Raw genomic sequence first — 16,644 nt, 5'->3', positions numbered from 1 at the left:
GCTTTGCTGACCTGTCTGCTGTATGGTAATACAGGTCTATTATTTTTGGCATTGGCAAGAGTATCTCGTTTTTATCTTATTTTGGTGATGGAATACCACGTATCTGGCTGATTTTCCTCTTCACGGACCTTCAATCGGTTGCATGTGGATGATATCTATAAAATCTGTTTAGCCTGTATACTATGGTATTATAGGTTCACATCATCTGGTAAACATACACATAGGGTGTCTTTTCCGTGGTGATGGGATCCTAAGTGTTAAGGATTCGTTGGCGGATTTAGCATCTTCCTTGGACGAGTAATTCAGTTTGGCTGCTACAGTGCCTTGCGAAAGTATTCAGCCCCCTTGAACTTTTTGACCTTTTGCCACATTTCAGGCTTCAAACATAAAGATATAAAACTGTATTTTTTTGTGAAGAATCAACAACAAGTGGGAAACAATCATGAAGTGGAACAAAATTTATTGGATATTTCAAACTTTGTTAACAAATAAAAAACTGAAAAATTGGGCGTGCAACATTATTCAGCCCCTTTACTTTCAGTGCAGCAAACTCTTTCCAGAAGTTCAGTGAGGATCTCTGAATGATCCAATGTTGACCTAAATGACTAATGATGATAAATAGAATCCACCTGTGTGTAATCAAGTCTCCGTATAAATGCACCTGCACTGTGATAGTCTCCCAAGGAGCACTGTGCAGGCGATAATATTGAAATGGAAGGAGTATCAGACCACTGCAAATCTACGAAGACCTGGCCGTCCCTCTAAACTTTCAGCTCATACAAGGAGAAGACTGATCAGAGATGCAGCCAAGAGGCTCTGGATGAACTGCAGAGATCTCCAGCTGAGGTGGGAGACTGTCCATAGGACAACAATCAGTCGTATACTGCACAAATCTGACCTTTATGGAAGAGTGGCAAGAAGAAAGCCATTTCTTAAAGATATCCATAAAAAGTGTAGTTTAAAGTTTGCCACAAGCCATCTGGGAGACACACCAAACATGTGGAAGAAGGTGCTCTGGTCAGATGAACCCAAAATCAAACTTTTTGGCAACAATGCAAAACGTTATGTTTGGCGTAAAAGCAACACAGCTCATCACCCTGAAAACACCATCCCCACTGTCAAACATGGTGGTGGCAGCATCATGGTTTGGGCCTGCTTTTCTTCAGCAGGGACAGGGAAGATGGTTAAAATTGATGGGAAGATGGATGGAGCCAAATACAGGACCATTCGGGAAGAAAACCTGATGGAGTCTGCAAAAGACCTGAGACTGGGACGGAGATCTGTCTTCCAACCAGACAATGATCCAAAACATAAAGCAAAATCTACAATGGAATGGTTCACAAATAAACATATCCAGGTGTTAGAATGGCCAAGTCAAAGTCCAGACCAGAATCCAATCAAGAATCTGTGGAAATAACTGAAAACTGCTGTTCACAAACAAACACTATCCATCCAACCTCACTGAGCTTGAGCTGTTTTGCAAGGAAGAATGGGCAAAAATGTCTCTCGATGTGCAAAACTGATAGAGACATACCCTAAGCGACTTACAGCTGTAATCGCAGCAAAAGGTGGCACTACAAAGTATTAACTTAAGGGGGCTGAATAATTTTGCACGCCCAATTTTTCAGTTTTTTAATTGTTAAAAAAGTTTGAAATATCCAATAAATTTCGTTCCACTTCATGATTGTGTCCCACTTGTGGATTTTTCACAAAAAATTAAAGTTTTATATCTTTATGTTTGAAGCCTGAAATGTGGCAAAAGGTTGAAAAGTTCAAGGGGGCCGAATACTTTCGCAAGGCACTGTGTATATATATATATATATATATATATATATATATATATATATATGCTATTGAGTCATATCGTTTATTATTTCTGGTAAATGCATATCTTAACTTTCATACCTGGTGACGGGTTGGTCTAATTACTGCACTTCACCTCGGTTAATTGTTTTTTGTGAATGGTCCTTATTCCATTATTCACATTACCCTACACTTCTGCCTGGTGTTTGAGTGATATATGCATGCACGTATGTGATACATTGTTGTTAGCGGTATCACACTATATAAATTTTACTTTTTTTGCTGCTTACAACAGCCCGGTCTGGATGAGGGACTCCTCTTTTACCTCTTGAAGATTATATATCCAGGAAATAAGTCCTGACGACACCTTCTTCAGAGTATTCCTACATCAACTTTTTGGCCCAATTGACTTGCGTACCGTAGGGTAGCGTAAGCCCACTTATTCTGGTAAGCGCACTTATCTACCACCATAACGGAGGGCAAGATATCTACATCTTCTTCAATTTGCTATAGATTTATTTGGACTTTTTTTATATTTTTTTCACATATAACATACCTTCAGGAATTTTAAGTTATTTTAGATTCACTATGTTTATCCAACACAGATTAAGTTCATTCTTGGACTGATTTGACTAAACACTTCCACATATGGACCTCTTCCCCAGATAACTCTTGCTATGAAGCCTTACCTACAGATTTTACAACAACATTGCATCGCATATTGCTGGCATTTTCCCTTTGCCATTCGTTTCTCTGACAAAGGAACCTCCTATCAATCCTAATCTGTAGAAGACCTCCAGGCCACACACCAAGATCTACGCCTCCTGCCAGCCGAATCTGTTGCTGAGGTCTCTCGGGGCAGAGCAGCCTCCAATTCTCCCAAGAAGACACCAACTACCTCATGTCTTCAAACTAAGTCCAGTGCCAACAAACGAGGACGCTACATTTCACTGGGTCTGGCTCCAGAAGAAGACTCCATGGACTGACACTATTGCCCTGTTAACTAGGGGTATTCCCCCCGTATCAACCTCTCTTCCCTCTTCAAGATGTCAACCTTACAAACCCAGTAGGTGACACCTTTAGAACGGTATCCATTCAATGTTCTCTTCCAAAAACGTCTGAACTGTATTCTCCAATACATTCAACTGCTAACGCTAACCTATGTAAGCTGTATGCCTACAGCTCCCCTATCGGCTCCTCATACCCCTTCCACCCCTTCCCACTACCCCCTACCCTCCACCGTCCCCACCCCTCCTTCCCCTAACTTGTATTGGTTTTATTTGCTAATAATGTAGTCTGGTTTCTTGGGTGTCTCAAGGGCTCAGTATGCTTTGGCTTCCACTTACTCTTCCACAGAGAAAATAATCGGTACTCCCTGCCCTAAGTAACCAAGGTCGTCCTTACTCCTAATGCATCTGTAGCCCTTGTCCCCCAAAATCCCTCTTGGTGACTCCCTGAAACCTGGCACTGACCCCCCCCCCCATGTTAGGTGAGGAGATCCAGGCTCACACGTGTCACAACAACTACTTGAAAAATCCTGCTTTAAAGCCTACCACGTTGTTTTATATAATCTCTCATCTTATCATTAGTTTGTGAAGTTATCCTGATCTCACTTAGTCTCAACCTAGGGGCTTTTATGCCTCTATTTATTGAGGCATGTTTTAGATCTAAGCTCAATGGTTTATTTTTGTTACTACAAACTCTAGTTTACTAATGTTACCTGCTCCATTGCTTCCTAGGACAATCGAGTAATCCACAAAGGCTCCCTGATTGTCGATTTGGAAATACAATGATATTCGTTCAGTTGAACTTTGTGTGTTACGGTATTGTGTTACCGTATTAATGTCTGTTTTTTTAAGGCTGCAATTGTCCTGGAGAAAGTTCACTGCTCCCCCACCTAGTTCTCCAGTGCCCCACCTCCAAACTAATTGAAGTTATCCCAAATTTTTTTCCATAACCAGGTGCTCCTTGGACTACTCCTCCCCCCTTTTCCTTATTTTTTTTAGGTCCAGTGGCAAAGTAGAAGATTCTACACCCTCGGACCTCCAGTTCTGTCACTTCCCTTCTCTCTGTAGTGCTTATAACTTCTCCCATCTACTCCCCCCTCTACTCCCCTTTCTTCCTCCTGCTTGAACCCCCCCCCCCTCCCTAGGGAGGTACTCCAAGGTTTTTAGTGAACCAAAATTGACATACTACAGATACTAATGACGACCTCCTTTTTATGTCCAACACTTAATGTGCAGGGCCTCGAAGCCCCAGCAAAACAGACTAAAGCACGTTTTCACCCATCTTAGCCAGAGTGGTTTGTCTACAGGAGACGCACTTCTCAACTAACTCAACCCTAAATTCTTTGGCTGTCAATATCACCAAGTATACACAGCCTCTGCCCCTACCAAAAAAAAGGGGGGTTCTTGTAGCATTCCATCGGTACACATCATTTATGCCCCTGGGGGAGTTCAGAGACCCAGAAGGTCGCTACCTAATCCTCTCTGGCAATCTCTTGGATAGTGAAGTGACGATTGTCTCTTATTATGCTCCCAACAGAAATCCGGTTCCCTTTCTTTCCCATTTACTATCAGTAGTTGCCTCTCACAGAAAAGGAATGCTCTTGCTTTGTGGAGGCTCAAACCGGGTTCTATACCCCTTTTTGGACAAATCACCAACCCAGCATACAGCCCAGCACCTCTCTTTTGAGCAACTCCTGAACCAATATTCTCTATTAGACTCCTGGAGGGAACAGAACCATGCCAGACGCCAATACACCCTTTATTCCCACCCTCATAAGCAATTTTCCCATATAGATCACATTCTCATCAATAACAGCACCTCCCCACTAACTTCTGCTCATGGTTTGATCATAATGCGGTTATCACTTCCTTCTCCTCCTTAGTCCCTAGACCTAACCACCACTCCTGGACTATCAATGATAGCTTGCTGACCAACCCAACCCACCGCCAAGACCTTGAAAAAGCCATTAAAGATTACATAATTAACAACAGCACTTCAGAAGTCTCCCCTCTAACTCTATGGGAGGCCCACCAGGAGGTTACCGATATTGCCGATACTTCGGGAAAGTGCTTGTATCGGAGTGATGCCTGCAGCTAGAGGCATCTCCCTGGTACCGGCATCCATAGCCGATGGTCGGCTGTCTTGTAATGACAACCGATGCAGCTGAGAAGCCGCTCGGCTGTCATTACAAGTAGTGGGAGGGGACATCTCCCCCCTCCCGCCACCTTCCGTGGCTCGCCCGGGTCTCCCGTCCCACCGGGAGACCCGGGCATCCTACCTGCACGGCTGCCGAAGAGAAGACCCGATCAAAGCCGCATTCGGCTCTGATCGGGTCTCCATGTAAAAAACCCAGAAGAGATGTCATGTCATCACTTCCAGGTACTCGGTGGCAAATTAAAAAAAAATGCGAGCAATCAAAACAGCCAAACTTGGCGTTTTGAATGCTTTTAAGTGCAGAGTAGGGGTTTGGGGTCCTTTAGACCCCCAGATCCCTCCACAATAGTACCTGTGAAAAATAAAAAATAGAAAGAATTTTTTTTTCTTTTAATGTCCGAAAATACCTCCACCAAGCAGGAGACAATATATGAGGAGCCACACTCCTAGCCCACACAGCTCGTACCTGCCGCATTCCGACCTGCTTCATTTTCCTAGACATACGCAAAGCGTTTGACATGCTTTCCTGGTCGTTCTTAGACTCCATCCTACGCCGTTGGAGGTTTGGCTCCCACTTTTTGAAATGGATATCAGCCCTCTATCAGAACCCCAAAGCATACGTATCATATGCTGGCTTTCGTTCTGACCTCTTCCCTATTGAGCAAGGCACTCGTCAAGGTTGCCCACTTTCCCCACTACTTTTTGCCCTGGTGATTTAACCTCTCGCACTCTTAATCCGCTCAAACCCAAATATTAAAGACATAAAACCCAGGAGGACACCAGCATAAATTATACTTATTCACAGATGATGTCCTCATCGAGATCCACTCAACCCTATTTGAGACGCCATTGTCACCTGACTCTACCATAGCTCTCCTGAATACCCACCCTTGACTGTGACCCACCGCCAATTCAAACTCCTTCTTATTATCACTAATGTGGCTACACAGACCATTGCGAAGACCTGGAAATCACCTACTCTTAGTACCTTAGCAAGGAAACACAGAATTACTCAGGCAATGGCCCACGCCAAGATCGAGGTAGTCTTCCTAGACAAAGTTTCCTCCTATGAAAAATTTTGGAGACCCTGGATTGATCATTTCCTACCCCTTGACTTTGATGGCTTACTCCTGCTACCTTAAACAATTTAATTCTCGGGGTACTACTGACGACAAATTATGGACCTCTCTAGGGATCCCAATTACTTTGACCCTTCCCCCTCACTCCCACCCCCTTGCTCTCCACATCCTACTTAGTTGCTTCGGTCTCCAACCCCACTTCTCCTCCTACCCCCCTTTTTTTTCCTTTTTTTTTTTTTACCTGAGACTTCTTTTACAACCTAGTATCCGCTCAAATCCAACAATGAGGGGTTTACCATTTAAACCTGATACACAGCATAGCATTACTTGTTTGGAATTAGCTTCCCCATTCTGGTCTTTGACTAAAGTAATGTCATGATGTATTGATGCTGTGATATTCGAATGCTCCTGATTGCTAACCTTTTTCTCTATTATATATATTGTTTTGTTCATTGAGAAATGTTAAATAAAATATTTGAACAAGAAAATCACAAACAATAGGAAACAAATTGTCTCCTGGTTTACCTTATGTTGAACAGGATTAACTAAGAAACTTGTATAAGCATTTGATGCATAGACTGCAAGACTTTTTTAAAAAAGCCAATCAATAATTTTTGCAAAATCAAGGTGACCCTTAGGCTATTACTAATAGCTATTGAAGCGAAAGCTGACCATACACTGGTAGATTTTCGTACAAGCTTTCATTTGAAAAATCTTGTCAGTGAAAATGCCATCAAAAACATGGCAAATTACATTGCTTTTAAAATTTTGTTTACTTTTAACAATTCATTTTGGAATGAACTGAATTTCTAAATCATCATAAATTATGAGAAAATCGACAAACATTCTGAAAATTAAAAATAAAACAAATCCTACTGTTGTATGGCCAGCTTAAGTGTACTGGCATGGGCATCTGTGTGCTATAGAAACTATTATACAGTATACATGTAATATGAAAACTTCCTCTTCATTATTGAATGTTTTTATGTAAAAAAAATATGAACTAAATGAGATCATAAAAGAGAAAACAATAATCCTGCAATAATCAATTTTTTAGCTACTTACTCATTGTCAACCTGGTAAATCTCAAAGAAATTACAAGAGGCATAAGGAGGGAGTTTTCCATTGGAGACATTTAGAGCTATCTGCAGAGCACCTAAAGTTGTATCATGCTGCAAGAGATAAACAGACCATACTAATTGTTATAGGTCAAGTTTAGCCTAAATATAGTATAATAAAGTAATGGTTATCCTCATAATTGTTATACATAAATCTGCTGGTAATTAGATTTTCTGAAGACATTGAAGGGAATTCACAATGAGAAACACGTAAGTTTTGTGGTGTAAATATTGGCACTTTTTTGTGTTCCAAATTAACTGTCTTTTGAGACAAATTTTATGTTGTTTTGCACATGCCATTGCGAACTCATGTTAAATGCTATCTGACAGTTCCTACAATTGTCCAGTCTCATGCCGAAAATTAATGAAGCACTGTTCTAAAATATATACAATTGCCAGAGTGGCAAAAATACTGTAGTGAGGAGGGGTAAACAGCACTGCAGCAAGGATAGGAGAATGTGTATGGATAACCAGTGATGTAGGAAAGAGAGGAGAAAATTAAGGATGATCCCAAAAGAAAATTCTCAATTTTATGACAAAATGTTGGTGTATGCATATGCCACCATAACCCCCTATGCCTCATACACACGATCAGATAATCAGAAGAAAAAAAATCACTTTCGAAATGATCGTACAATAATCTGATCATTAGTACACAGCTTTCGACAGCTGATCAGGACAGTTCGTCCAACAATATCCAAAGGGGCAAACACGAAAACTTTACTCGCACGATAGCCTAGCGAGGGACAATCATTTAAACAGTACAGTATGAGTTCCCTAAAAATCGATAGACAAAGACCATGCATGATCGGAAACACGAAAATAACCTGGAAGGAGATGGCAGAACATAAGCAATGTTTGAACAGCGAAAAATATAGCCAGAAAATCATTTGCAGGCTATCACAATGTCTCTCAACGTTCAGTCGGGACTTTTAAAATACAGCAATAATGATAAAGACTGGCTGCCATTGTTTTTGATTTGCACTATTTTTTACACATTGCAGGGTAACTATTCCACTCCCTTTTTTATGGAAGGGGATTCCACGCAAACAGGAAGCTTTTCCAGAAGTGTACGAAAAAAAAAATGAAACGTTTAGTACTCATTGTTGAACTCGATATTAATGCAACAAAATGCGAATGATATCTGATCATACGCGGCATTACACTATTATCACAATGTGACAAATAAACAAATTGATGTTATTAATTTGTCACAGGAAGCACTAATTAAGCAGGTCTTATTTTAAATAGGGGCGTGGCATTCATTTGTAGGTGTGGCCCAGATGGAGAGGAGTAATGCGGTGCGCGCAGCGTGGCAAAAAAATGGGTGTGGTTTACATTATTCTAAATAGTGGGCGTAGCTTAAAGAAGGTGTGGTTAAATAGAGTCTGAGGTGAAAGAGGGATGGAGGGAGAAGGAAGATAGAAAGAGAAGAGAGAGAGAGAAAAAGAAATGGAGGGAGCGAGAAAGAAAAAAAAGTGCTAGGGAGGGAAGGAGAAAGAAGGAAAGAAAGAGGGATGGAGGGACAGCAGGTCCAGATCCAATAACACAATAGCAATATGTGTGTAGCGGGGTTAAACATGCCTAAAGACACTGTTTGATATGTGGGAAGGAACTAGGCTCCCTCTAGTGGTAGCTGCATGGAATTTCCCGGGCTGTGACTTCCTTTTCACAAGATGAAGAAACTACATCTCCCAGGCTGCTTTGCAAGATCCAGGAACTAGGCTCCCTCTAGTGGTAGCTGCATGGAATTTCCCAGGCTGTGACTTCCTTTTCACAAGATGAAGAAACTACATTTCCCAGGCTGCTTTGCAAGATCGAGGGTGCACGGCTGCACCGCACGGCACTATGGGGGAGGTTATTTAAAGGAAGAGAGAAGCGCGCGAAAGGGGGGGCCTTTCTGTGCTGGACTCTGAGGAACCAGCGAGCGAGAGTGAAGGACTGACACTGGATATTGGGCCAGAGCCTTTTAGCCTGGAGGGACGACGTGGAACCGTCCCATCTCAAGCACGAGGCACATTCCTGGAGGTCATACTGCTGTTTGCCGAGACCGGAAGTCATCCGCCAGAAGGACCCCGCGCGGCTGGCATATAGCCAAAGGACTGAGACCGCAGTGGAAGCGCGCGAAGGAGAAACTTCTGTTGGTGAGAGGGCACATGCCCAATAACTGACTTTATCTGCTGAAGAGACAGTTTTATCTACAGATAGCGGTAGCGCAGCAGGAGGTGATAAAACCCCGGGGTTTATCACCATACTCTCTCAGGAGACTCATAGACAAACAATAAGGTCTGTAAAGGAGTCGCCAGAGGCTTATCTCTCTCGCAGAAGTTATTGCTCAGTTACGCAGACACCCTGCGGTGACAACTAACAGCTCGTTGTTTTTTTTCTCTCTTGATCTTTATTCCTAATCTGGATTACAAATGAGCTCTATTCAATAACCTTGCTAGCGAAGATCAACAAGAAAGAAGAGAACTCTGGGGGAGGGACTCAGATAGGCCCACCTACCTGGTACTGTGTCTAGCCTTAATGCAAGAGGAGTGTGGGGGCATTCTTTTACCTTTTTAAAGCTGTTTTAAATAACCTTTTATGGACTTGTATTGTATTGTATTGTATCTCCCCTATTCAATTTGATACATAGTAAACTAAGTTTGGTTAATTACAATCTTGTGCGTTGTTCCATTGTGTCACCCAGAAGGACTACTATTCAAGAAGGTAACAAGGTATTGTTGCATAGTGAAGTATTGTATTCCAACCTGTGTATCTATTTGATAGTCCAGTCCTATTCTGGGTCAGTTGTGCCTGAGGAGGGATCGAGCCAATTTGATTGGGTTGTTAGGCAGGGTGTAGACCCAATAATATAATCAGCAGCTCCTGCGGGGGTGGCGCTACACGTGGGGGCTCGTCCGGGATTTCTACAGTCCTGCAATACAACCCTCTCAGCCATAGAATCCCCTCCCACGCAGAAATGGATCCTGTCGCTGCTGCTGAGTGGTGCAAGGAAGAGAATGTCATAGTGGAAAATGGCCTGGTGGTTGAAATCAAGGGAGAAGCCTGGACTGAAGAAAAGCTCCTCCCTGTTTTGAGGGCACTATCCACAGACAGGAAATTTTGGGTGATTGACATGAAAACTGACACCACTGTCCCACACACGTATGCACTGTGTGAGTGGAGGAAGGGGGTCCCTGATTATTTCAACGGAAACAGTGTAAAAACTACTGACCAAACAGAACTTTTCCTGATACATCCAGGAGTTCCTATTGCGGGTCCCTCATCCACCACCCCTGGGGTATCCAGCCAAGAAAAAGGTGTCCAAGAAGGGCATCCTGAGTCATCACCTTTGTCGACTTTTAGCTCAGAACTGTGTGCTGTTCTTGGGGAGATTGTGGCAAAATGTAGTAGGGACTCCTCGAGCTATTTGATGACTGGATATAGGAAGCTCCGGACATTCTCTGGGAAACAGCCTGTGCCTTCAGCAGAAGATGGGTTCGAAGAGTGGTTAGATACCGCCACTCAGGCTTTGGAGGAATGGGAGGTACCAGAACAGCACAAGAAGCAGAGAATCACAGAGAGTTTAAGGGGACCTGCATTAGAGGCTGTACGTAATCTAAAGCTTAGCAAGAAGAACTGCACTGCACAGGATTATTTGGACATTCTGCAAGATGTGTTTGGTCGGACGGAGAACGCGGCTGAACTTCTCTACCAGTTGGACCACTGTTATCAAGAAGAGGGGGAGAAGTTGTCCGAATTCATTAAACGTCTGGATAGGATTATCCACCAGATTCTGTTAAAGAAAGGAATAGACCACCGGAAAATAGATGAGACTCGTGCACGACAGGTTCTGAAAGGGGCTCAACCTTTAGATCCCATTGCCATACTGTTACGAACTCGTCGAGATGGCGGCATTCTAGAATACCCCGATCTGATTCGAATGGTCAGAGAGGAAGAGGTTATGTTGGACAACAAGAAGAAAAGTCGGCAGTTTGACTCAACTGCCCGGGTTGGAGTGATAAGTGTGGAAGAGGGTGACTCTCAAGTTGAACTTCTAAAGACCCAAGTGTCTCAGTTGATAGAAATGGTGTCCATCCTGACTGGTCTGGTATCCACTCTACCCAAGGGGAGTATATCGGAGAGGCCAGATGAACCTGTTAGTCTCAGCACAGATCCAGAGCCACGGCCTGCAAGATTGTTAACTTGTTTCAACTGCGGGGGAGTTGGGCATGTTAGAAGGGTATGTCCCAGCTCAGGAAATGCTGCCGCGAAACCTCGCGAGCCAGCGGGAAACTTCAGAGGACACCGGTGAAGGAGTCAACCGGGTGTCCGCCAGTCTTAAGGGACTCCAGAAGTGGTGCAGGATCAGGGAAACTGAGTCAGGGGGTCAGACCCAAATATAATACCCCCAGTTCTAGACTCCGGGTTACTGAGGGAAGGAAAGTCAATGCACACCGGGTTCAGCGGGGGCCCAGATCAAGGAAGAAAAAGGAGAAGAGGGCCAGGGTACAGAGAACTGAATCAGACAACCAGGCTACATCAAGAGAATTCCCAACTAACTTGGTCGGGCCCTCCCCAGTGGTCTCGGTTCAGGTGGAAGGAATTTACACAAGAGCCCTCCTTGACACAGGGGCCCAGGTGACTCTTTTGTATAGAGACTTCTATGATAAATATCTTACCCATCTACCTTTGCAGAAGTTGGAAGATCTGGAGATATGGGGTATTGGGACCCAAAGTTTTCCCTATGACGGGTATCTGCCAATCAAGTTGACCTTTGATCCATCAGTGGCTGGTGAAGCGGAAACCTTCGACACCTTAGCGGTGGTCTGTCCTCGTCCACCAGGGGCCAACAAAAGCTCTCTCATCGTAGGAACAAACACTGACCTGGTAAGGCGCCTTCTGATACAACTGGTCCAGGGACAAGATGCTCAGGCGCCAAGGATCCATCCCATGCTACGGCAGGCCTACCAACGATTAGTGTTGGAGCAAGAGACCCCCGCAGAAGGAGTTGGACGACTCTGGAAGCTGGATAGAGCAGAAAAGGTCTTACAGCCAGGAGAGGTGGCCTGTTTTAAGGCTTCTGTTAAACTCACATGGCAACAGCCGGGTCCCTTCATTATCTTTGAATCAGGTCAAAAGGAGAGACAGAGAGGGATAGAAGTGATCCCTGAGGTGATCCCTTTGAAGGTGTTACAGGAAAACCGTGGAAGGGTTTTAGTGAGTGTCAGAAACACCTCTATTACACCAGTGAAGGTACCGGCCAGAGTGCTCCTGGGCCAAGTCAACCCGGCTACCCCAGTTGCCCCCATTGATTTCAAAGAAAAGGAACAGGGTGAAGCGGTTATAGAGGAGCTTTGCTCTGGAAACGCTGCCCTCCCGCCGGAATGGGTGAAGAGGGCCAAGGCACAACTTGCTCGATGTAGGGAAATATTCTCTAAGGACGAGTTTGACGTGGGATGTGCCAGGAGCGCTACTCATAAGATCCGCCTGAGTGAGGACAAGCCTTTCAGGGAGAGAGTCCGGCGAGTCCCCTTAGGTGACTTAGAAGATCTACGTCAACAGCTGGCAGAGCTCAAAAAGATCGGGATTATCCGAGAATCCAGGAGCCCGTATGCTTCCCCGATAGTGGTAGTCCGGAAGAAAAATGGATCTTTGAGGCTTTGTATCGACTACCGAACGCTGAACAGAAGAACCATCCCAGACCAGTATACCACTCCTCGAATCGAAGATGCCCTACAGAGTCTGTCAGGGGCGAAGTGGTTCAGTGTGATGGACTTAAAGAGTGGGTATTATCAGATCCCCATGCACCCTGAAGATCGGGAGAAAACAGCCTTCATCACCCCTGTGGGGTTCTTTGAGTTCAATCGCATGCCTCAGGGGTTGTCCGGGGCCCCTGCTACCTTCCAAAGGCTGATGGAGAGGACCGTTGGAGATATGAATTTGATAGAGGTACTGGTATACTTGGATGATGTTATCGTGTTTGGCAGAACTTTAGAAGAACATGAGGAGAGGTTGGAAAAGGTCTTGAAGAGGCTACATGAAGAAGGTCTGAAACTTTCTCCTGAGAAGTGCCAATTCTATCAGTCCTCGGTCCATTACCTGGGCCATATCGTGTCTGAAGAAGGGGTGGCCACTGACCCGGACAAGCTGGATGCTGTTGCTTCCTGGCCGAGACCCACAAATGTGACCGAACTCCGGTCATTCTTGGGCTTTTGCTCCTATTACAGGAGGTTTGTGGAGGGGTTCGCCCAGATTGCCCGACCCCTAAATGAGCTCCTGAAGAATGAAGAAGATGATGTCCCTGAGTTGGTAAAGCCGGCGAAGTCCACCATAGGCCCCCGGAAGGCTAAGGAATCCATCCAGGATCAGTGGACCCCGGAATGCGAAGGGGCCTTTGTCCAGCTGAAGGAAACCCTAACCACTGCCCCTGTGTTGGCCTATGCGGACCCCACAAAACCATATGAACTGCATGTTGATGCCAGCCGAGATGGGCTGGGGGGGGTACTTTATCAGGAGCATGAGGGTCATCTGCGACCTGTTGCCTATGTGAGCAGAAGCCTATTGCCTGCTGAAAGGAATTATCCTACTCACAAACTTGAATTCTTGGCCTTGAAGTGGGCAGTGGTTGACAAATTGAAAGACTACCTGTACGGAGCTGAATTCATTGTCAAGACAGATAATAATCCCCTCACCTATCTGTTGACTACGGCCAAGCTGGATGCAACAGGACATCGATGGTTGGCTGCCCTCTCTAGCTTCAATTTTAGCCTGAAGTATCGGCCAGGAATCGGAAATAGGGATGCAGATGCCCTATCCAGAAGGTTGCATGTTCCACAGGAACCTGCGGAAGAATGGACTCATTTGGCTCCAGAAGGGGTGCGTGCCCTATATCAGGGAACTGAATTTCGATCCCGAGGAGGGTCAAGAGCAGAAGAGATTGGGGTTTCGGCTATCGGAGTACCCAAATGCTACTGCCAGGTGACCCAAGTTGAAGGGGAGGGTTTGCCCCGGCTGTCCAAAAGGGACTTGCGGAAGGAGCAGTTGGAAGACCCTTTGGGAAAACTTCTCTTGGAAGCTCTGGAGATCCAGAGCCCTGAGTTGCTTCTAACTGACTCCCCTCAGGGGGCCCGTCTGTTGCATAGAGAGTGGACCCGGTTACAGATCAGAGAAGGAGTGGCCTACCGGAGAGGTCCATCTGAAGATCTGGAGGAGAAGTGGCAACTGTTCTTACCAGCTAAATACAGAGAGGGAGTTCTGGCCGCTCTTCATGATAATCATGGCCATCTGGGGCCCGAAAGAACCTTTCAGCTTGTCAGGGACAGGTTCTACTGGCCTTGTATGAGGGCCGAAGTTGAAGGATACTGTCATTCTTGTGTCCGGTGTATACAGAGGAAGACTCTGCCACGTCAAGCAGCCCCAATGGGCCATCTACAAAGTCAGGGACCCATGGAGCTGGTGTGCATTGATTTCCTTTGCTTAGAGCCTGATCTGAGTGGCCAGGGGAATGTCCTTGTGGTAACAGACCATTTTACCAGATATGCTCAAGCATTCCCAACAAGGGATCAGAAGGCCTCAACGGTAGCCAAAGTTCTTGTAGAGAAGTTCTTTGTACATTATGGGTTACCACAACGCCTCCATTCTGATCAGGGAAGGGACTTTGAAAGCAGACTGATCAAGAGACTGTTAGATATGTTAGGCATTCAAAAGACTAGAACCACTCCCTACCATCCACAGGGGGATGCCCAGCCTGAACGATTTAACAGGACTCTTTTGGATATGTTGGGGACTTTGAGCTCAGAGAAGAAACAGCATTGGGGCAAGCACGTAGCTGCCATTGTGCATGCCTACAACAGCACTGTCAGTGATGCTACTGGATATTCCCCTTATCGGCTGATGTTTGGAAGGGAGGCTCGGTTGCCAGTGGATTTGGCCTTTGGCATTTCGCCTGATCATACCTCTTCAGCATCGCATAGAGGATATGTGGACCGACTGCGGAAGAGTCTGAAAGCGGCCTATGACAAGGCTCAGGCCACATCTGATCAACGTGGACTGCGGAATAAAAAAAATTTCGACCTAAAAGTTCGGATCCATGACCTGCAACCAGGGGACAGGGTTTTGTTGAGAAACTTGGGTGTCCCGGGAAAACACAAGTTGGCAGACCGCTGGAAGTCCCAACCTTATGTTATCTGCAAGCAACTGCCAAACCTTCCTGTGTACCAAATTCGGCCTGAAGGAAGTGTGGGTCCATTGAAGGCTTGGCATCGGAACCATTTGCTGCCTCTCTCTGAAGCGGTTCGTATGCCCCCTGTGGAAGACTTGTCAGAGGCCCCTTCGACTTCTCGCCGGTCTAGACCAGTTACCAGATCTCAGACGACGCTCCCAGATGAGGGAGAGGGAAGTTCTCCATCTGAAGATTTGGAAGATGAAGAGGAGGTACCTGACTGGTTGTGGTCATCTCAGTTGCCAGAACCCACACCTGCCTCCCTGTCTTCATCTGACTTGGCTGATAGAGGAGCCCTTCGGGCAGAAGCCCCTGAATTCATACCCTTTCATATGCTTCCAGAAGAAGCAGCTGAGGATGAAGATCCTGAGGAGGAGGTTGCACCCTTCTCTGAAGAAGAACTGACCTCTCTTGAACCATCAGGTTCCTCTGTGTTGGAACATGAGGAGGGGGACATTGAAGAATCCTCAGAAGTGCCTGATCCTAGCACCTCTGAGAGCATGCCTCCACGGGAACAGAGGGAAAGGAGAGTCATTCACCCACCTAAGAGACTGACCTATGATCAATTGGGTGAATGTTCGGAAGAAGCTGTTTTTACCTCCAAAAGATCTCCTGACCAGCCTAGTTCCTCCACTGTAGATTTGGTGGGGGACAACCCTAGCTCACCCCCAGGCACAACTGTACAAGCCACCCAAGTTTTGGGGGGTCTGTGAGAGATCATGAGAACAAAGTATTGAAGTAGAAAACGTTTGCATTTAAGTTTGTACATAAGGATATTGGGTTTGGCCATTATAATAAGCACAGTTTTTGATGTTCACAATTTGGTTTACTTTGTGAGTTAATGTTTGCGCACATTTTGTTGCTCTGACCTCACTATATGTTTTTTTTTTTCTTTCTCACCTTTTGATGTTTTTTTTCAACACAAACTTTAAGATGTAAGTGTTTAAGAAATTGCAAAGGCACATGTGCTTTTTAAAGCAGCACTATATTAACACTGTAGAAATCACTTATTTGTTTATTAATTGCACTTTATCGTTTTACTGTTGCACTGCTATTAGAATACAAAATTGGATGTATTCAGATTGATTTATTTCAGCAAAATGTTAATGTTTTTGTTGTATAATGCCAACCTATGCACTAGGGTACATACTGTTGACCTCTTTGGGGACCAAAGTTTCTCAAGTGGGGGGAGTGTGTAGCGGGGTTAAACATGCCTAAAGACACTGTTTGATATGTGGGAAGGAACTAGGCTCCCTCTAGTGGTAGCTGCATG

The 16,644-nt window shown here is 45.0% G+C and overlaps 1 protein-coding gene across 1 annotated transcript in view; it reads right to left on the bottom strand.

The window, feature by feature from the left end:
- LOC309556067 (prostatic acid phosphatase-like) overlaps positions 1-16,644 on the bottom strand; it is a 163,292-nt gene that overhangs the window by 10,671 nt on the left and 135,977 nt on the right. The window contains exon 9 of the mRNA XM_082258379.1: positions 7,110-7,216. Within this exon, the coding sequence (XP_082114505.1) occupies positions 7,110-7,216 (107 nt within the window). The remainder of the gene's footprint in view (positions 1-7,109; positions 7,217-16,644) is intronic.

Source organism: Pelophylax lessonae (assembly GCF_965119305.1).
Source record: "Pelophylax lessonae genome assembly, chromosome: 5".
Classification (NCBI taxonomy): Eukaryota; Metazoa; Chordata; class Amphibia; order Anura; family Ranidae; genus Pelophylax; species Pelophylax lessonae.
This window is presented reverse-complemented; position numbering and strand designations above follow the sequence as displayed.